This window comes from Nicotiana tabacum, chromosome 22, assembly GCF_000715075.1.
Source record: "Nicotiana tabacum cultivar K326 chromosome 22, ASM71507v2, whole genome shotgun sequence".
NCBI classification, from domain to species: Eukaryota; Viridiplantae; Streptophyta; class Magnoliopsida; order Solanales; family Solanaceae; genus Nicotiana; species Nicotiana tabacum.
In genome coordinates this window covers 152,943,834-152,966,211 of record NC_134101.1, presented here as the reverse complement: position 1 = coordinate 152,966,211, position 22,378 = coordinate 152,943,834, and the positions used below count along the sequence as shown (strand labels likewise).

Genomic DNA, 22,378 nt, shown 5'->3' with positions numbered 1-22,378 from the left:
AATTTTCCACAATAAGCGCTAAAATGCTCCTAGGCGACCCGATACTCAACCCGAACATAAGTTTGAGACACTTAGTCTCTCTTAAAAAGGCTTAAGTTTGAAAAAGTCAATCGAATGTTGACTTATGTGTTAGAGGGATCGAATGTGAGCTTCGATGGTTCGGTTAGCTTCGGGAGGTGATTTGTGACTTAGGAGCGTGATTGGAATGGGTTTTGGAGGTTCGGAGTAGAATTAGTCTTGAATTGGCGAAGTTGATATTTTAGCGATTTCCAGTTGATAGGCGAGATTTTGATATAAGTGTCGGAATGGAATTCCAAGAGTTGCAGTAGCTTCGCCGTGTCATTTGGGATGTGTGTAAAATTTCAGGTCATTCGGACGTGATTTGGTTGGGTTTTTGATCAAAAGCGTATTTCGAAAGATTTTAGAAACTTAGGCTTGAATCCGATGTGATTTGGTAGATTTGATGTTGTTTGGGGTGTTTTGATGATTGGAACAAGTTTGAATAAGGTATTGGGTTATGTTTGTGCTTTTGGGTTGAGGTCCCGGGGGCCTCGGGGTGATTTAACATGGCTAACGGAAGAGTTGATGTGTAATTGCAGCTGCTGAAGTTGCTGCTTCTGGTGTTTTTGCACCTGCGGTTTGGGGACCGCAGGTGCGGTGCCGCACGTGCGAGAGAATAGCCGCAGAAGTGGTTTTAGGAGGATTCATCAGGAGCCGCAGATGTGGTTGAAGGGCCGCATCTGTGAGGTCGCATGTGCGGAAGCTTGACCGCAGATGCGGTTTGGGTCTTTTAAGTGACTTCCGTAGAAGCGGACTAATGGCCACAAATGCGGTACTGCAGAAGCAGTTATGGGACCGCAGATGCGAAAAGGACTGGGCAGAATGTATATATTCCTTCCTTCGCGATATTTGAAGGGTTTAACCATTTTTGAACTCGGAATTGGGAGCTTTGGGTGATTTTGAAGAGAGAAATCAAAGAGACTTCGTTGAGGTAAGGATTTTGGACTTAAAACACATTTATATGGTAGAATTTCATGAATTAAGGCTGTAATTAATGGGATTAAAGGGCTAAAAATGGAGGATTAGGGCTTGAGTTTAAGAGGCCTTTAATGGAAGATTTAAAGGGTCATTTGAACTCCGATTTTGGTATTCTTGATATGTATGGACTCATGGGGAGATGAGGAATATATTGATGTAAAAAATTCTGAGTTTCGAGAAGTGGGCCCGGGGCTCGTGTTTTTGCTAATTTTGGGATTTTTGGTATTTTTCGATTGTTTTCGCTTGGACATTGTTCCCTTAGCATATTGTGATGTATTCGTTCTGATTTTAGATAGATTCGACGCAAGTGGAGGCCGATTTGAGGGGAAAAGGTGTCGCGGAGTAGTATTTTCACCGGTTTGAGATAAGTAACCATTGTAAATCTAGAACCGAGGGTACAAAACACCGGTATTTGACTTGATTTGATTAGAGCGGTGACGCACATGCTAGGTGACAAGCGTGTAGGCGTGCACCAGTAGGGATTGTGACTTAGTCTGTCCCATAGCGACTATTAAGCCGCGTATTTGACTTGGAAATCTTACATTATTCCGTATTTCAGTCTTTTATACTGTATTATGGGTTCTATGCCATGTCTGGGGCCTTGTGCCGACCTGTAGAAACCCTTAGGGGAATTTTGACTATTCTTCCGCACTTTACTTATTTGAAAACCATACCCTCAGTCATGTTTTTACCTGTTTAAATGATTAAAACTGGTTTTATCACTCTATTCCTAAATGCGAGGATTGTTTGGGCTGAGACCCCTACCTTCTATCATTGTGCCCGAGAGGCTGTGAGGTTAATGACTAAGAGAGGTTGAGAAACCAATTGTGAGGATATTATATGTATATAACATCAATATTCGGACGACTAGTAATATAACACACAATTATGTTGAGGTCGTACTGCCCGATCCAGAATAATATGTACACTGCCGAGGGTCGAGAGGCACGAACCATAGATGCATCTATTACACTGTCGAGTTGTTCGGCCCTCTCCACAAGAAAAGAAGAAAGTTATCGAATTACGAGACACGTACTTACAATACAATACATGAGCACAAAGTGAATATAACCTTTACCTTTTCTCAAATAACTTGCCAACAACTCAAGGTGATAAGGCTCAGCCTAATATATATATATATATATATATATATCAATTTTAATTATAAATTCAATTAATTAAGCCAACAGAGTGAGTTCAAATAATTCAAATATTATATGATTAAGTCCTAAGTCTACCGGATATAAACATGCTTTAGCTACGTACGGACTATCGTCACCTCGTGCATACGTAGCACCCACAACTAGTAGCACATAACAATTACATCGTCTAGGGGTAGTTTCCCTTCACAAGGTTAGACATGAGACTTACCTCGCCCTGAAGTTCCACAACCGGCTCCAACGCCTCTCTAAAACCACAACTCAAAGCTAAACATTCCGAAACTAGTCATATAATGTGTAAATCAATCAAAATATACTCCAATGCTTACAATTTAACAATTTATAATGATTCCCAACTCCGCTCGAAAAGTCAATAAAATCAAACCTCGGGCCCATGTGCCCGGATTTCGAAAATAATTATTACCCATAACTTATATAGTTTATATTCCTAAAATCATCCAATTTTGCCCATGAATTGATTCTCAAATCAAGAATATACCATCTCACAACTTTGAGGCTCAAAACACCAATTTCGACAATCCAAACACGGATAAAAATGATAACCAACAAAAATAATCCTGGAAATACATCCAAAAAAAGGTCAGATATTTACCCCCTTGTTGAGACGAGAACAACGCCACAAAAATTACTTCAAACAGAGCTCTAGAACTCAAGATATGCTCAAAATACTAAAATGCTCGGTCTGTCCATTTATAACACTGTCCAGGTGATTTTTGTTTTTCGCCTTCGCCGGACACCTTTGCGTTTGCGAAGAGAAATTTTTCGCGTTGACCGTTCATCCCAAATTTTTTTCTTTGCGTTCGCGAAGAACAAAGTCCGTACCAGAAACCAACATTCTTTCCCGGCACGAAAATGCGCATAACTCTCTCATGCGACCTCGGAACTCGATGATTCTTGTTTCTATGGTTTCGTAATTACAATACGGATCTAATGGTTCAATCCAATCACAAAGCATATGTCGCTTTTTCAATATGGTACCCTTTATGTCCAAAGAAACGACATTGAAATATCAAATAAGAGCGCGATACAACCCAAACATAACTGAACACACTCGAGGCCCCGGGACCACGTCCAATTACACAAACTAGTCCCACCCAAAACATAACACGAATTTACTCGAGGCCTCAAATCACACCAAACAACATCAAAACCATGAATCGACGATCAAATCCTCCTTTTAACTTTCAAACATTCAAACTTCGACGAACGCGTCTGAATTACACGTAAACATTCTGGAATGACGCCAAACTTTACGCACAAGTCATAAATCACGATATGAACCTATTCCAAGGCTCAAAACCCCAAATGGACATCGATAACACCAAAACCCATTTCAAACCAAACTTAGAAAATTCTAAAACCTTCGAATTGTCAACTTTCACAATAAGCGCCGAAATACTCCCAGACCACTCGATACTTAACCCGAACATACACCCAAGTCCGAAATCATCATACGAACCTATTGGAACCTTCAAATCTTGATTCCGAGGTTGTTTACTAAAAAGTCAAACCTTGGCCAACTCTTCCAACTTAAAGCTTCCGAAATGAGAATTTTCCATCTGAATCAACTCCGAACTTCCCGAAATTCAATTCCGACTACACATGCAAGTCATATTACATAAAGTGAAGCTACTCAGGCCTCAAATCACCGAACAACGCACTAGAGCTCAAAACGACTGGTCGGGTCGTTACAACTTTATTCTTTGTGCTCTTCTTCCCCTTTTTTTTTAGAAATTCGATTTTTTGTCTAAATGTTGAGAAAGCAAATTTTGTTGTTAGTATAAAAATTTTATAAAATAAATTTAAAGACCTCTCAGTATGATTTCACCTTACGCCACAAGATCTGTTGAGTCGCCCCTGCGTGAACATTTAGTTGATTATAGACTATGCAGATAAAAAAAATTGGGAAACTTATACAAATGTCCCAAATAAGTCTCAACTTACCAATCTCTAGTCATTAGTCATAGACTTACCAAAACTAGCCAAGCACTAATAAAAATTAAAAAATCAAATAAATAAGGTTCTTTCTCTCAAAAAATCACATGCAAAAATCACATTTCATATTTTTAAGCGTGATTAGCAACATTTGATGTAAGACGGAAAGGAAATTTCGTGGATGAGGTAGCAAATAAGGTGATGAAATACAAAAAAAATATTCCAAAAATCTAAGCAAAAAGGGAATTTTTTCAATGGGAATAGTTGAAATTCATTGAAATTATATAGATAAGTCAATATACAAAATTTGAGGAAGATTGTTGATGATTTGGACTAGTTTTGTATCAAAATTCGTAATTAAGTCGTGTTTAAAAAAAATTGATCACGCACATATCTCAGACACAGGTATACATGGATATACATGTGATACACAATTGAAGCAAATATGATACATATGTGATACACAAATAATACATAGTGTGATACACATATCATTTTTTTTTCATGTGCAATTTTTTACTTCGAATTTTCAATTAAAACCAGCTCAAACCCAAAATTGAGATTCAAGCTCCTTAAGATGCACTTAATCTATTCTAATAATATTCACTCAAAAAAAAGTAAAAATTTGATTTTTTTTGTCACAAATAGTTATTTGGCTAATATTAGTAATTTTTTATGAATTACCTAATTTTTATAATGGACTATTTATTGCTGGTAGTTTCCCAAAAAAATTTGAATGAACATGAAAATATTTCTTTGCTGCTCATTCTATATATTTTTCCTTTTGCCCCGTTAAATATATTAGTCAAAGCTTTAAATTTGGTGCACCCATTTCATAGTTTCAACATCTATATGAGAACATTCTCAGAAAGCAAAACGAAGCTAGTATAAAAGGAGGGCAGGGGGTAGCGTAGTGGTGCCGCGGCCGGAATTCCAATGTCGAACAACAACAACCAGCCGCCGCCGTACCAACCGTACCGACAGAAAAAAGTTCTGACGGGCCACACGCTCGCCGTCTCTTGCGTGAAGTTCTCCAACAACGGCCAGCTCTTCGCCTCCGCCTCCTTGGACAAAACCCTAATCGTCTGGTCCACACAAACCCTAAACCAGCTCTCTCGTCTCGTCGGCCACTCCGAAGGCGTTTCCGACCTAGCATGGTCATCTGATTCCAGTTATATTTGCTCCGCCTCCGACGACCGCACGCTCCGTATTTGGGATGCACGCGCCGCCGAGTGCGTCAAAACCCTACGTGGACACACCGGCTTCGTCTTCTGCGTTAATTTCAACCCACAGTCGAATCTCATAGTTTCGGGTTCGTTTGATGAGACAATTCGGGTCTGGGATGTGAAAACGGGCAAGTCCAATGTGATTCTGGCTCATTCGATGCCGGTTACGTCGGTCCATTTTAACAGGGATGGCTCGTTGATTGTTTCGGGGAGTCATGATGGGTCATGTAAAATTTGGGATACGGCTTCTGGGGTGTGCCTTAAGACTCTTATTGATGATAAAGTTCCAGCTGTTTCCTTCACCAAGTTCTCCCCTAACGGCAAGTTTATTCTTGTTGCCACCCTTGAGGATAATCTTGTAAGTATTCAAGCATTATTTCCAAGTTCTTTTTACTCCCTCCTACCATCTTTCGTTTCCTTTTTAGTCAGTATGAGATGATTTCTACCCTACCCACACAGTTTTCTATGATTTGTTTTAACTACAATTTTCAAACATCTTCCTTTATTTCTTAAACTTTGTACCATTCAAACACCTTCACATTAATTGGGACAGAGGGAGTACTGATTTCGTGTCTGTTTATGATTTACCTTTAACGGAATTCTGCGCAATTTAAATAGAGAGATTAGCAGGTAATACTATCTAGGTTGTGAGCTGATAAAGTTGGCGTCTTTGTTCATTTGACTTGGTTTCTAGGGCTCAACGGAAATTCTGTGATGGTTATTGACAGGAAGTTGAACACCAGGTCGAAGAATTTCTACCAATTAGTTGGAATTAAGGCTAAGTTGTTTCTATAAGTAGCCTAGTGGCTAGTGTTAACACTTGCATCAAGTTTGAATAAGGATAAGTGTGAGATCTAGAGAACCTTAGATAACCTCTAATGCCTTAAAGACAAAGACAAATTATTTACAAGTTTTGCAATAAACTGGGTTCGGATAAAAGTGAAATAGCTATAGAGCATTCATATAGTTGGCCTTAACTAGTTTGGGATTGAGGCGTTGTTGCTAGTGTGGTAGTATCGAACAACAACTAAACCTTTTGGAGCACCATTTCGTGATACAATTTCCTTTTAAGCACAGACAATTCGACTTGATTCAATTATGTTAACTTGGGCTTTCTTTTTTATTGTCCCCGAGTACAGAAGCTATGGAACTATTCTACTGGGAAATTCTTAAAGGTTTATGCAGGCCATGTGAACAGAGTGTACTGCATAACTTCAACATTTTCCGTCACGAATGGGAAGTATATTGTAAGCGGCTCAGAGGACCGATGTGTCTATATATGGGATTTGCAAGGGAAAAATTTGCTGCAGAAACTTGAAGGACATACTGATACCGTCATTTCAGTAACTTGCCATCCCACAGAAAACATGATTGTCTCAGCTGGATTAGATAATGACAGGACAGTGAGGGTTTGGGTACAAGACTAATGAATGTCCTCGACTATGTATAGGTTAGCTCCTTCTATCCTACAAATACATAAATTGTTGCACTTATGATTGATATTGACTTTGCATCAGAATCTTCATTAACATATGAATTTTTTAGTAACAAGAAACAACTTTCATTTGATTTTTCTGGTGCTTAAATCATTTCATTTGTGTAATTTTTCACTTATTAACTTTGGCTTTTCCCAACATTGAGTGCAGCCTTTACCTCATAGATTTAGTTGAATGGTAATGGAAAAAATCATCCATTCGGTTATTCTTCTTTCTGTGTAAGTATAATAATTTTACAGTAGCCAAAAGATGGATTATCTGTATGTCAATTCTATAGTTTCATTTCTCTTGAAGGTATATCATTCAAGATTTTTCCAGCTGTTTCATATTGTGTACTTAACTTGTAGGTTTTGTCCAAGGACTTTCGCTTGTACTAGCTACTTTGCATGACCTGGTTGTTTTGGAGGGGCGTAACAGATGGCAGTGTTATCATGGCAGCGAGTCTTGTGTGTGTATGAATGGTCCAGTTATCTCATACTCTGGAAGTTGATGCCAGACAATTTTACTTTAATAAAAAACTGGCTATTGTATTTTCTTCTTTATATGTGAGAAACTAGATGGTGCCAGTCCTCCAGAATTTTGAGGGAGAAACATTTCGTGTAGAGAGGTTAAAATATATGAATAGAAGAATGATCTTGTTTCATTCATATGAGGAGTCCTACAGGGTCTGATAAGTGATAACATTTACAGCAAGGGCAAAAAGTTAGGTTATTATAATGAACATTGATCTCCTCATTGTGTCATGTGACCCACAGTTTAGAAATGCAAATACTGCAAGATGAATCAACGTCCATATTGCTCCTCAGTTGTGTCCCTTGCATTACTGGCCTTTTCTCGCTCCATATGTATCTTCCAGACCGTTTGTCACCCTCTTTCTTCTATCCGCAATCATCTCTGAGTATGACTGCAGAAAATTAACGATCTTGGTTAGGTGCATAGCAAATGTGTTTATTGCAATTAAAAACTAAATGACACCTCCAGTTTATCCATTTAAGAAACCAAAGTGATCTTACAATCCCAACATGCAAAAGTAAACCATTCAGCCGTTTCATGGTTAGTGTTGAGATTGATCCAAAGCAGTCTGTTCAAATAAACCTAATTCGCCATCAAATGCTAAACACGACAGAATTATTAAGATATAGATCAAAGCAACAATGGATGTAACATGTGCATGCATTGCCGCAAACAATCTTCCACCTGCTCCATCCAACAGAAAAAACTTATGCAAAATCCTCAGATAGGCAACTTATGCAAAATCCTTCAGGTAGGTGTTGAGAAATATTAAGGAACCAAACATGATATCATATCTTAGTCGACAAGAAGAGAGGAGCAATATAAGGGAGCGTGGCTCACTGTATCATTAAAATTGCTTGTGCAATTGGGAGATACAGAGATGATTTCACAAAATATTACAGAGATGACTGCACTAAATAACCCTTGTTCTCAGTAGCTTCCAAGTATAGGGCGCCGATTAGAGCAAAAGCATCTACTATGAATTTTGCAAATTTAGCTGTATTTAATGCAGATTTAATCACAAAGATATTGGTCATAGCAATATCGAGTTAGTCAAAACCAGTGGAGTAATAGATAAAAAGAAAAACAGATTTACCTTGGGGTAAGAATAAAGAAAGATGTACCACCATGCCCCAATTATAGTCATCACTACTGCAGTGGCTACAGCCGAGTGTAAAATCAGCCAGCTCAAGCTAATTATCACCGCTCCGGTGAGAGTTATTGTCCAAGGTTGACACCTACCATGAAAAGAGTATTCAAATTTTGCAGAGAGCATACAGAGAAATCTAATCATTAAACATGTGAAAGTGCAGATATAGAGGAGAAAACTAAAGGTGGAATATAAATTCTAATCCTTGTGGTAACAAACAGCAAAAGGCTCCATGTTCAATTGCATTGTTGTCAAAGGCTCAATTAAGGTTCGCTTCTTCATTAAAGTTAAAAGTTTGACAGAGAAACCTTAGGTTTGAGTCGCATAATCCAAAAATTGTAAGTTAAAAATCACGAAGAAATGGCGAAACAACGAATTAGACAAAGGTAAATGTAATTGTGAAAAATTACCAGGAAGGCTTGGTGTCCCAGACAGAATCATACTCTAGGGAAAGATAATTGAGATAGCTGTCCATATCCTCAACGACGCCGTTTTCGTCGAAGAACGCTGAGTCCTCTTTTGGGTCATTAGAATTGATTCCACGAAGTGAAGTACTTGTCCTTGAACGTTTAGAAAATTTGTGAGAGGAAATGGCAATTGACTGAAGTTTTGAGGAGAACTTAGAATCGGAAAGCTGGGAACGAGCAAAGCAGTGAACCGGCGGTGCAGGTGAAAGCAGCGGCAGAAGAATGGAGGAAGAGATACTTTGAGCTACTGTCATCCTTTTGTTTCCTCAGCTCTATCCAGTTCCGACAAAAAATCATCTCTTTTTCTATTTGGGCTCGCCCGAATTGTACCCGCTACGGTGCTTCCAATTTATTTGTATGTTCTTTCTTTTTTCACATTTAGGGGTCGCTTGGTACGGTGTATAAGAATAATGCGGAATAAGATATATTAGTAAGGTAGAGATTAGTAATGCATGAGTTAATAATGCAAGCATTAGTTATGCAGTTATTATTTTTTATCTATTGTTTGGTGTGGTGTATTAAAAATTATAATGCATTGCATAATTTTTAAGAAAAATAGTTATTTACAAAAATGACCTCCATATTCTCTAACTTTAAGGGACTTTAAGAATAATTTTGTCTTTAACCATACTAATGCATGCATTAATAGCCTTGGTATTATTAATGCAATGATTTTCTATGCATTACTTATACATAGGATAATACCAAGTATGATGTATAACTAATACAGACATTAGTTGTACACAGGTTGAAAAAATGTATTAAACAAGGTATTAGTAATACATAGCGCTAATACTTGCATTATTTTTTCTAATACCTCCTACCAAACGATCCATTAATCATTTGGTATTTGAATTCAATTATTTCGAATAATTTGTATTCATATCGGATAGGTGTCGAAAAATGTATTTTCACAATTTGAATCTAAAACCTCTAGTTAAATTTGAATAGATGAATGAACCAGTGCACCTCTCTATGAATTTTTTATTTTTAAGTTTAACTATCCGAGAAAAATAAATTCATTGGTCCCTTGGTCTAATATTTACTCAGTGTTTTTTTTTTCCTCTTTTCTTTTCTTTTTTCACTTAAGCATTATTAAGTGCAAATATTTATTGCCTAAGAGATTTCTTAAGTAGGGGAAGGTATGACCAAAAAGTTTTTGGTCCTTTTTGTTAAACGAATTTAATAATAAGATAGAGGATAAATTTTAGCCAAAGACAATCGTTTCTAAATCAGGAATCACAAACAGGTATAAACCATTATAGTTGATCGTGAAAGGCCAATATAGTCTCGCTTGTACTCTACAATATGATGAAAGATGGCAATTTACATAATATCAAATGGAAAAGAGAAATAACAACAGAAGCGATTCACCCGACTGTGACTAGACATATCTGTATTTTCTTGAGAAGGTTGAATTACATATGATTATCAAGATTCTAAGCTGTTGGATCTGAGGTCATGAACCATCTTTCCTCTCCGAAAGGTGTTTTTTTTTTTGGATCTTTGGACCTCCCCCCATCTCGTTACTCTCTCTCCTAGTATTTATATAAAACACTTTCATTACCCATCGATCCTTAACCAATGTACCCCCATCTTTTTAATATCCTGTGGAATAATCCTTTAAAATGGCTAAGTGTCGAACTAGGCGTACGAGCCTCATGAGTGCTCGACTTCAGCCATAGCTGGACTGCTTGCCGGTGTATTGCTTTCTAAACGTGACTTCGGCTTGGCCAACCCCAGGCTGTTCTCTCTTAAGTAGACTTTTTTTATCAGATTTTGACTCATACAGTTAGTCCCTCCGCCTACGGGGGTCGTCTGCAGATGAGCTCGATGGGCGGACCCCGCTGGTTTGCGAGTTGAGAAATCTGAGCATCTTGGTCGAGGTGAGAACCCTTGATGGCGAGATAATGATGTGACGCTTTGAGAGCTGATCCTGACCGTTACGTCAGTTTCGAATGAATTCAATATGTCATGCATCATTATGGCACACGTTTCCGATGCGTTAGGTCATTACATGTGCCTCTTCCGTTCTGGAGTTAATGTGGCGGCATTTGATTTTTCCGCTCGGGCTGGCTGTGTTCTTATAAATAGAAAAGAAAATTTCTTATTTGGGTTACTGAGTTTCTTGATCCTTCGAAAAGCTTCAAGTTTTCCCTTCTCCTTCTTCCGATTCTTGCGTTTTCATCTCCCTTCCTATAAAGTTTCCGGTCATTATTACCCTCTCTCATCAGCACTCCTCATCTACGCAACCAATAAGGAGATGGCTAGTGCATCCTCTAACTCTGATAGAGTCGCCGACGCCGCTGCGTCGAAAACTGATATACCCTTTCATGAAGAAGGGGTAGTCATGGCGGAAGATGAGAATTTCCCCACCATGGATGAAATAATTCCACATTTCGGGAAGGCCAGGACTGATTTCAAGAACTTTCTTGACGGTGAGCCTGAACCCATTGTTTTTTTAAATGGATGCTACGGCGCTCGCTGCACTCAAGGCTAAATGGAGGATTCCTGACTATGTCGAACTCATACCTACGGGCAACGACGTCGTGCAAATACATCACCCAGGGCATTGTGCATTTTACGCCTACCCGTTCATCATTGGTTATACACTTCCCCTTCCTTCCCTAGCAGAGGACTTTTGTCACAATTATGGGATGTGCCCAGCTCAGCTCTCTCCGTATATATACAAGCTCTTCTTCATGCTTACCAAGTACACGGACTGGCCAGCTGGGGGATTTCTCCCCGTCACTTGCTTAACCTCTTTGTACCCAATTTTCACAGGGGTACTATGATACATCTTCGTCACCGCGGGACCAAGGGCTTGGTGGTGAAGATGGATGATAAGACCAATTGCCACTTTTGGGAGAACTTTTTCTTTGTGGGGACGGAGCACGTGGTGTCAAATCCTAATGGGTTTCCTAAGGAGTGGAATTATGCCTGTAAGTTTTTTTTTTCAAACGACTGCTCGATGTCCCCTTCCGGTGATCTGATTGTTCTTCTTTTTCCCTTTTTCTTTATTTTGCAGCCGAGAAGTAACCTCCTCCTCTAGTCGCTGATATCCGCAAGTGGGTGAGCCAGGTTTTGCCCCATACGATGGGGATTCGTGAATGGTCATTGTTCTATGAGAGATTCGGGCGTTATCCTCTGCTAGTGAGTCATCTTGTCTTGCCCTAGGTCACTTTGCCCTTTGTTCTGTATTTTCCTCCCCTTTATTTCCTCTTTGGTTTAAGCTTCCCTTGTTGGTAGGTCGGAGGGTCGCAAGGAGGGCGAGGGCTCCCATACCTGCTTTCCATCAATCGAGTCTCTTGATCGGACCTACACCGATTGTGGCTGCAAGTGAGAGCATTCAAGTCGCTGTTATTTTACAGACTACGGCCCCTCCCGGACTCGGCCGTCGGGAGGTTTCTTGTCAGGTGGAAGCTCTGATTCCCGCAGTTCATTTGGTGGACGAATCATCTCATGACAACGGCGAAAAAGATCTATTAAAGAGGCGGAGAATAAGCGGTGATGGGGTACCCGAGATTGAGGGGCCTTCGAGGAGTGATCCCATGTTGGCAGTGTCTAAACATGAAGGTGATGCTAATTTAGATGAGGAGACCTTATCCCCCATGGGCGTAGAGGTGGTGCCCGTTTCTGGCGTGGGGGAGTCTACCGTGGTAGGGGAAGAGCTCGGAGGCCGCTACGATCATTCCGAGTGGTCCATCGACTTCACAACAGGCTCATGCTCCTTCTTCGGCTAGCGAGAGGGAAATGGTGTGGTTATAGATGACTATGAATCTAGTTTAGATATTGACCATGAGGACATAAGCATGTTTGAGGTGGGGTTCACTCAGGTTGAGGCGGGAATGGACTGTTCCTCCTACGTGTAAGCACGTGATTTTTGCCCTATATGAGAATTACTCCCAAAAAATTCAAAAAAATAAAATAATTTTTCTTGGTGTGCAATTTTTGTGATATTTTGTGTAACTATTTGTATGTTTGTCTATACATGTTTATTTGTTAAATTAATAAAAAAAATACAAAAATAGGCATCTTTTGCATTTTTAGCATTTAATGTCCAAATGAACAATTTTATGCTTAATTATTACTTAATTGTGCGTTAATTGTTATTGGAAGTTAATTTGCGCTTTTATAACTTAATTTAGTTCTTAATAATAATTTAAGTACTTTTATAATTTAGTTTTAGAAAAATAAAAGAAGAAAAGAGAACAAAAATACAAAGAAAAATCGGATTGGGCCACTTCTTCAATTTCAAACCACAGGCCCAAATAATTGCCCAACTTTCCCCATGACCCGGTCCGTTTCAAACCAGGTCGACCCGGTCCGCTCCATTAACCCAACACCCCATCTTCATTTTTGTCCAACACAAAACAAAACCAAAAAAATAAAAAATAAAAGGTGAATTATCACTATTAATAGTTTTATTTTTTGTTTTTTTATATATAAAAAAAATCCGAAAATATTTTATTTTATTTTTTTATTTTTATTTTTTTTAAAAAAAACATATATAATAATTTCGGGAATGATTTTAAAAAAAAAAAGTAAAAGAATGTAGAAAATTTAAAAAAAAAAATTTAAAAGTAAAAGAAGGTTGGAATTAAAAAATAAATATAAAGGTATCTGAAAATTTAAAAAAATTTAAAGTAATTGAAAGTAGCATTTTTAAAAGAAAAAGAAAAGATAGTGGTTTGTTTTTTAAAGAAAAGTTAAATAAAGTGAGATTCTCTTTTAAAAAAAATAAAAAGTGGGATTTTAAATAAGATAAAGTAATTAAAGTTGGAATTTTAAAAATAAAAGTAAATAAAGGTGGGATTTCTTTTTCTAAAAAAATAAAAGCAATTTGTAAGTGGGATTTCTTTTAATTAAAAAAATAATAAAAAAATAAAAAAATAAATCTGAAAATTTCGAAAATTTTGCTATAAATAGAAGAGAAAATTTAGGAAGAAGGGTGGAAAAAAAGAGAGGAAAAACTAGATAGAGAGAAGAAAAAAAGAGGGGGCGGAGTGAGAAGTATACACCCGATATACATTCTGGATACACTGAATATACAGGGACAGAATTCATTTTGGAGAGTTTTGAAGTTGAAAAGAATAGTTACTGTTTCATTGCCTCGCTTAAGATCTGAAATAGTCAGAACCTTCCTGCCTTTTACTTCTTCTCTATACTTGGAGTCGTTTATAGTCTCCTGGGTTTACTACTATTCCTACTGTTACTGGTCTATTCCTGTGTTGCTGGACTGTCGTTGTTGTGCTACATTGTTACTACTGTTGCTGCTTCTCAGCTTCATCTTCTCTTGTTTTCCAATACCAGGTACATGTCTTTTAAATTTTAAGTTGGAAAGAGATTCAACATGACTCATCAATGAAGTTTGAATTGAAATTATGTTTTCTATTTGTCCAAGTTCATCAATTTAAATTTCATTTTTGTTTTATGTTAGTTAATTAGTAGTGAATTCAATTTGATAGCTATGAGCTAATTGTCTTACTTTGAAAGTTCGTATAAAGATTTGTAATAATATTAGCTCATTATCTCATTAGTTTAATCATATTAAATTGTCAAAGTAGGGAATATGGCATGAATGTTGGTCATTATTTAATTTTGTTGTTAGTTAAGTAAGAAGTGACGTAGAAGTGCCAAGAAAATTACAGTAGTGATATTTATTGTTAAATAAGGTTAAGATGGTGTTGTTGGTATATTTTTATAAGATAATAGATGTGTGTATAAACGTTGGCGAAAGGTGATATGATGTAGCTTGTTACAATGTTAAAATGTTATGAATGTTTACGATATACAGTTAAGTTGCATGTAAGGTAATTTTATTGAATTAACTTGTATAATAATTCCTTTCTTATAAACTCGATACCTATCTACCTTCATAAGACAAATTGATCAAATAATTAGGCTTATTAGATTAAAAGCGAGTATATGAGAATGAAACGAGATGTATAAGTACCAATTGCAACACTTGATATCAATGGTAATTAGAAATAGAATTTGCATTAAGTAAATCATGAAATTTTTTTTTTTGGAAAATATTTCCTTCCTTTATGAATCATTCATTTTCAGTTTTATATGCAATTTATTCTTTGATATATATATATATATATATATATATATGTCATATTTGTTTTTATATATGTCATATTTGTTTTTTTTTAAATAATATTAATCATATTTTTATTCTGTCCTTTGAAATTGAATAGTTGGAATGAATATAACTTATATTCGGAAAATATAATCAACGGTCAATATTTAATAAATTGTAAATTCTTTTCAAAGAATTTAAGGGCACCTTAAATGGGAATTTATCATGATTTTCACATAAAAATGTATAGATATAATAAACAATTTGTGGAAAATCCCTAATATCATTACGAATATTTTGCACAATTAGGGATACGTTCGCGTACCCTGATTATATTTTAAAAGCAAAAATTCGGATTATGCGTACGCGCAATTTCGAACGAATATTTAATAAAAGGATTTTTCCAAAAGGCGTTAAATCAATTTCATAAAAACCCGAGAGGTACGGTTCATTATTCAAGAAAAACAAATATTCTTGATCCAACACAATTTCGAAAAATGATTGCTTAATAAATATATTATAAAAAGTTATTGTGTACACGTACGCGTGACACAAGTCCGCAATTTTTTTAACACGAATATACGTACGCGTAATTCGATTCAAAGAAGGGTCATCAATAAGCGGTAGTAAAAACATGTAACATCAATGTATTTAATAAAATCAAGGTAATTAAGCCAATAATAAAAACAGTTAAGCGACCGTGCTAGAACCACGGAATCCGGAAATGCCTAACACCTTCTTCCGGATTAACAGAATTCCTTACTCAGGATTTCTGGTTCGCAGAATAATAAACAGAGTCATATTCTCCTCGATTCAGGGATTATAATTGGTGACTTGGGACGCCTTAAAATTCCCAGGTGGCGACTCTAAAACAAATAAACAAATCCCGTTTCGACTGTCCTTCAATTGGAGAAAACTCCCCACGCGCCCTGCGGGCGCGGCGAAAAGGAGGTGCGACAGCTCTGGCGACTCTGCTGGGGATAAAACCCAGAATCTCTGGTTCAGGGTTTAAAGAATTCAAGCTTAAAATATCTGTTTTTATCGGCTTTACTTACTATATAATTTTCAATTGTTTATATGCTAATATGCTAAATTTTTTTTTACCGCTTTAATATTATTTGAATTGTGAATATATACAACTGCTACGAAACCCCCTTCTTTCTGAGTCTTCTGAATTTATGGTGTACACGTGCGCGTGACCCACCTTTCTGTTAAAGTCATACCAAATAAGACGGAGTTGGGACAAGTAACTAGGCCGGGCAGACTTTCGTGCTCCCGGTACGTTACCCCCACTTCGGCTCAAACTGTCCGTTTGGGTAAGCCAGGTTTAGAACAATCAACCTAAGGTTTTACACTTAGAATAACTCAGCCATGTACCGGATCCCTAGTAGGAACGAATATTTGCATCATATGCATTTGCCCTTGGAGACTCAACACAGGGGTTGGGTCTGTCTAGGACAGGTGAACCCAAAATTAAAAGACCATCATGATGCATCCTACTTGCTACTTGTGCATTCATTTGCCTCGAACATGCTTGTTGACCAGCTTAAAATAAAATCATGGTAAGAAGCAAGGAATAAAATGGGTTGTTTTAAAATTTTCGAAAAAAAATAGTTTTAAATTTTGAAATAAAAATATTTAATAAAAAAAAATTCGAAAATAATTTTTAGTATAAATTTTCCAAAATAAATTTTGACTTTATTAAAATTAAATTTCAGATACAAAATGAGCACCACACAAAGCCCCTCATCCACAAGTACGGAGGAATTTCTATGTCAGCTTCAAATGTGGTGGTATGATTTGGGCGAAGACGGTCAAAAATGGGTCGTCAAGCATTTGGGAAATCTCACGGACATTATGAAAGTTGAGCCTCGGGATGATCTGATTACGGCATTAGTAACTTTCTGGGACCCTGTTCACAATGTTTTTCGTTTCTCTGACTTCGAGCTTACTCCTACATTAGAGGAGGTAGCTGGCTATGTTGGTTTTGACGGAAGTTTAAGAAATCAAAGCTTGATATTCACAAAGGCTCCTTCAGTACATCGATTCTTCGGTCTTTTGAACATCAGCAGTCAAATCAGGAAAAGCAATGTCATCAATGGATGTTGTTCCTTCAACTTTTTGTATTCAAGTTTCGGAAAGTCAGATGGGTTTGAAATTCATGAAAAAGGCCTTACTAATAAACAAAACAAAGACACTTGGCAGATGCACCGACGATTTGCTTTCATGGTGGCTTTTCTAGGAGTCATGGTCTTCCCAAATAAAGAGCGAACAATTGATATTCGCACCGCAAAAATTGTGCAAATCCTCACCACTAAAGAAAATCACACCCTTGTCCCCATCATTCTGTCAGATATTTATCGGGCTTTGACTTTATGCAAATCAGGAGCGAAGGTTTTCGAAGGATGCAAAATTTTGTTGCAAATATGGGTGATTGAACATCTCCAACAACAACCCAAGATCATACAGTATGGGTCGAACAAAGCTAATTGCATCGAGAGCTATGAGGAAAGAACAAAAAATTACCAAGCTCCAGAAGGGATAGAAGCATGGGTATCTCATCTAAAGGCTTTAACGGCAAATCAAATTGAATGGACTCTGGGATGGCTCCCGATGAGAGAAGTAATACATATGTCAACCTCAAATAATTATCTACTACTATTGGGATTGAGAAGCATTCAGCCATATGCACCACTAAGAGTCCTAAGGCAACTAGGGAGATATCAAATAGTTCCTGATGAGGAAGATTTGAGTATGCAAGTAATCGAATTACACCCAGAAGCCACTATTCCCGAAGCTCTACTTCAGCAGATGTGGAATGGGTGCCGATACTTGAAAAGTGATACTCAAGTCCTAGACGCTACCAAGGGTGAGATAAATCCTGGATATGCAAGGTGGTTCGAAAAACGGTCTCGCATGGATGATGTACCGGAACCTGAGCTAAAAAGGCCAACAAAAAGACCCCATGTTCAAAATTTCAATAAAATCCAAGAGCGGTTAATCTGGGGAGAAAAAGAAAAAGGGTACAAAGCCACTATCCATGCCCTAAAAGAAAATCTAAGAAGCCTCAGTTTGGAGAAAGATTTGCAAGAACAAGAAGCCAAAGGCGAGAAAAAGAGTCTAGTTTGTGAGAATGAAAATCTTCATGCTCGATTCTAAAAAATGAAAAGAGTCTCTGAAACGCCAAAGAGAAGCTGGAAAAATCAAAAAACCATCGCCAATCTCTTCGAAAAAATGCAAGATTATGATTCTATTCTTGCAGAAAACGAAAGGGCATTGAGCAAAGCAAAAGAAAGGATCCAACAATTAAATGAAGAAGCCAGATCTAACAAGGAACGCCAGGATAGGCAATCCGAAAAAGACAAGGCTCAATTCAAGAAGGAAAAAGATTATTGGATGCAATCAGAAGACCAGCTTCGTGCACAACTAGAAGAGGCAAGAAGATGCAACAGAGAATACCAACAAGCAGACCTCGACAGGGAAAGATCACAAGCAATATTAGAGCAGGCCAGACTCCGAGCTCTATTAGAATCAGCTTTAGATCGTGAAAACCATGTCAGAGACATAGCCACCACTCGTCAGCAGCAATTGCAAGACCAAGACCAACGTCTCCAAGGTTTCAGGGCACAAGTCCACGACTTGGCAGTCTTCACATCTCAAAGTTATGTAAACTGCCAAGGAATGGATTATGAAAGGTTTACAGAGCACGCGCCCACTTTTGCTCGTCATCTAGCAATAGAGTTGGAAAGGATGTATCGTACGCTGGGAGGCCATCCAGGTCAAGCCCCACATTGAGCAGATAATCCAATATTAGAGAACAAAAGTGGAAAGTGGGGCATTTTGTGAGATGTTATGAATTGTATCTTTTATTCTGATTTAAGTGTGTGTGTTTCAAGCTATTTTCTTAAAGTTTTCGAATGTAATTCCATCTTTGTGTAATAAATAAACATGATTGACTTTGGTCCGAACTACGCAAGGTCTGATTCATGTTTGACATAATACATAGGCAATCTCTAAGAGTCGACCACCACGATAAAGATATCTGTAATAGATAAAAGTGAATAACAATAAAAAATTTCAAAAGCTGGGACGATACAAGCAACCGAGCGAATGCATAATAGAAAGGGATTATTTGTCTAGGAGCATTGCATCTCAACGTGTGATTATATATGTGTTAAACTCTCGAAACTAACAAGTTTGTTCATTTTCAGAATTCAACCAGTTAGTTTCTCTAAAGAGTATACTAGCATATTATCACTATCACACAAGATCAAAAGGACCAATACCCGAAAGTATGTCTATCCCAGATGTTGACACAAGTATGGAGATAGAAGAGATGGATGTCGGGAAAATGAAAGAAGAAATGCTTAAGCTCAAGCAGCAAATGGCAGAAATGTATCAAGCTTGGTCTACAGGACAGTTGCCCCCATCTTACCCAAATAACCCTGCTCCATCAATAATCCAAACTCAGGATAATATCACCACTGAATTATCCCCAAGTTTCCCCATTTATCAGCACTACCGAGGCACCACCTCTCAGACACCACAGTCTCCACCTCCAAAACCAGTTCCGTACCTTCCTCCACCTATGACTCCTGTTTTTGTAGCACCTCCCCTGCTACATTTCACAAATCTCCTAGTGAGCCTACATTTCAGGCCCAAGACAACCAATATTACCCCCGGAGCCCACCTTCAAAGCCTCCGAAATCAATTCACCTGCTCCTCAGTTTGATCTCCCAACCGAAATTAACAAGCCAGCCAAAAATGCTGAACAAGAAGAGATGTTCAGGAAGGTCAAAAGTCTAGAACAGTCGTTCCGAGACATGCGAGGATTAGGTGGGCAAGTCAGTGTAGCCTACAAAGATTTATGCTTATTCCCTAATGTACAATTGCCATTTGGCTTCAAGATGCCCAAATTTGACCTATACAGCGGGCACGGCGACCCAGTAGCCCACCTAAGGGGTTTCTGTAGCAAGATGCGAGGAGCTGGGGGAAAGGATGAATTATTGATGGCTTACTTCAGTCAAAGTCTAAGCGGATCAGCTTTGGAGTGGTATACACGCCAAGACCATGGAAGATGGTATACCTGGGATGACCTGGCACAAGCATTTGCATACCATTTCCAATACAATCTGGAAATCATCCCAGATCGATTATCTTTGACCAAATTTGAGAAGAAACACAATGAAAGTTTCAGAGAGTATGGTTTTCGGTGGAGAGAACAGGCAGCAAGAGTGGATCCTCCTATGAAGGAGAGCGAAATGGTAGACTATTTCCTCCAAGCCTTAGAACCAACTTACTACGCCCACTTGGTTTCAGCGGTTGGAAAATCATTCAACGAGGTAGTGAAAATGGGAGGTATGGTAGAAGAAGGCCTCAAGACAAACAAAATCATGAGCTATTCAGCAATTAAGGCAACTACTCAAGCTATTCAAGGCGGGGTAGGAGGAATCGGAAGAAAGAAGAGGGAGGAAGCAACCGTAGTTGATTCAGGAATTTGGCCAGGACCCAGGGGTTCACCGCTTTACTATAATCAGCAACGACCTCGCCAATCAGCTTACCACCATGATTCATCCCAACATTACTATCACCCTTCAGAGCCTCATTTCGCCATTAACCACGCTCAAGCATACAATCAGCCACCTGTTCACACCAATTGGCGTGCTCCTGTCACACCAAATACCTACCCCCGAGCTTATCCCGGACCAGGTTTCAGGCCTAGGCCAGCATTCAGGGGAGAAAGGGAACAGAAAAAGAAAACTTACACTCCATTGGGAGAGTCTTACACTAGTCTGTTCCACAGGCTGAGACAGCTAGACATGCTGAGACCAATACAATCCAAACTACCCAATCCTCCTCCAAAGAATCTGGATTACACCATTAGCTGTGAATATTGCTCCGGTGCACCAGGCCATGATACGGAGAAATGTTGGCATTTGAAAAATGCAATACAAGAGCTGATTGATACTAATAAAATCGAGGTTCAAAACCCCGAAGCTCCAAATATCAATAGAAATCCAATGCCAGCCCATCAAGAGGCTAACATGATAGAAATCATACAAGCTAATGGGGAGACAAAGAAGCCGTCACAAACTGTCATGATGATCAAGTCTCATGAAACCAAGCCAGATAAGCAGTTAATGGAGGAGAAGCCGGTGTCTAAGCAGAACAAAAATGGTGATGAACCGTCTATGATAGTCGATGAGGGATCATCGAGCAAAGTTTCCGCAAAACAAGAAAGGCCAAAAGTGATAGTACCAGGGGTTGCTAACAAACCCGTTGTATTCGTGGAAGGAGCACGTACAGATCGGGTTATTATTGCACCTGTAATCCAGCTGCCGATCATCAACAACAAAACCATCCCATGGAACTATGAACGGGTGACCGTAATGTACAAAGGCAAAGAAATCAAGGAAGAAGTGTGTGAGGTACAAGGCTTGACTCGTTCGGGAAGATGTTTTACTCCCGAAGAGCTGAGAAAAACTAAAAACAATCCAATGCCCACGAAGAAAGCGGTGACGGAAGAAGAGGCGGAGGAGTTTTTAAGAAAAATGAAGCTCCATGATTATTCTGTTGTGGATCAATTAAAGAAGACCCCTGCTCAAATTTCATTGTTGTCATTACTGATCCATTCAGAGGAACACCGTCTGGCATTGATGAAAATCCTGAATGAAGCTCATGTTCCTGAAAAGATCTCTGTAAATCATTTGGGCAAAATAGCCAACAGAATCTTTGAGACGAACAGGATTACATTTGCTGATGATGAATTACCTGTGGAAGGTACCGAGCACAACAGAGCTCTTTACCTCACCGTGAAATGTGAAAACTCCGTAGTAACCCGGGTATTGGTCGACAATGGGTCCAGTGCAAACATATGCCCTCTCTCCACTTTAAACAAATTAAAAATTAAAGAGGAGAGGATTCAAAAGAACAGTATCTGCGTACGAGGATTTGACGGTGGAAGTAGAGATTCATTTGGCGACATAGTGTTGGAACTAACTATAGGGCCAGTTGAATTCACAATGGAATTCCAAGTTTTGGACATGACTGTTTCTTACAACTTGTTGTTGGGTCGACCATGGATCCATGCTGCTAAAGCAGTCCCGTCAACATTACATCAGGTTGTCAAGTTTGAATGGGACCATCAAGAAATAGTCGTGCATGGAGAAGAAAATTTAAATGCTCACAACAGCACCATTGTACCGGTCGAGAGAACAGAAATTGACCAAGGACCATGGGTATACCAAGTGTCCGACACGGTGTCGGTAGAAAAAATTCCAGAGG

At 38.4% G+C, this 22,378-nt stretch overlaps 2 protein-coding genes across 2 annotated transcripts; one reads left to right on the top strand and one right to left on the bottom strand.

The window, feature by feature from the left end:
* Nucleotides 1–4,888: 4,888 nt before the first annotated feature.
* Nucleotides 4,889–7,523, top strand: LOC107817910 (COMPASS-like H3K4 histone methylase component WDR5B). Its single transcript, XM_016643804.2, has 3 exons — nt 4,889–5,738; nt 6,520–6,830; nt 7,224–7,523. The coding sequence occupies exons 1-2, from the start codon at nt 5,091–5,093 to the stop codon at nt 6,805–6,807; spliced, it is 936 nt and encodes a 311-aa protein (XP_016499290.1). The 5' UTR covers nt 4,889–5,090; the 3' UTR covers nt 6,808–6,830; nt 7,224–7,523.
* On the bottom strand, nt 7,491–9,337 carry LOC107817911 (uncharacterized). Its single transcript, XM_016643805.2, has 3 exons — nt 8,950–9,337; nt 8,486–8,627; nt 7,491–7,780 (listed from the first exon to the last, which is right to left on the bottom strand). The coding sequence occupies exons 1-3, from the start codon at nt 9,258–9,260 to the stop codon at nt 7,697–7,699; spliced, it is 537 nt and encodes a 178-aa protein (XP_016499291.1). The 5' UTR covers nt 9,261–9,337; the 3' UTR covers nt 7,491–7,696.
* Between the last annotated feature and the right edge of the window lie 13,041 nt (nt 9,338–22,378).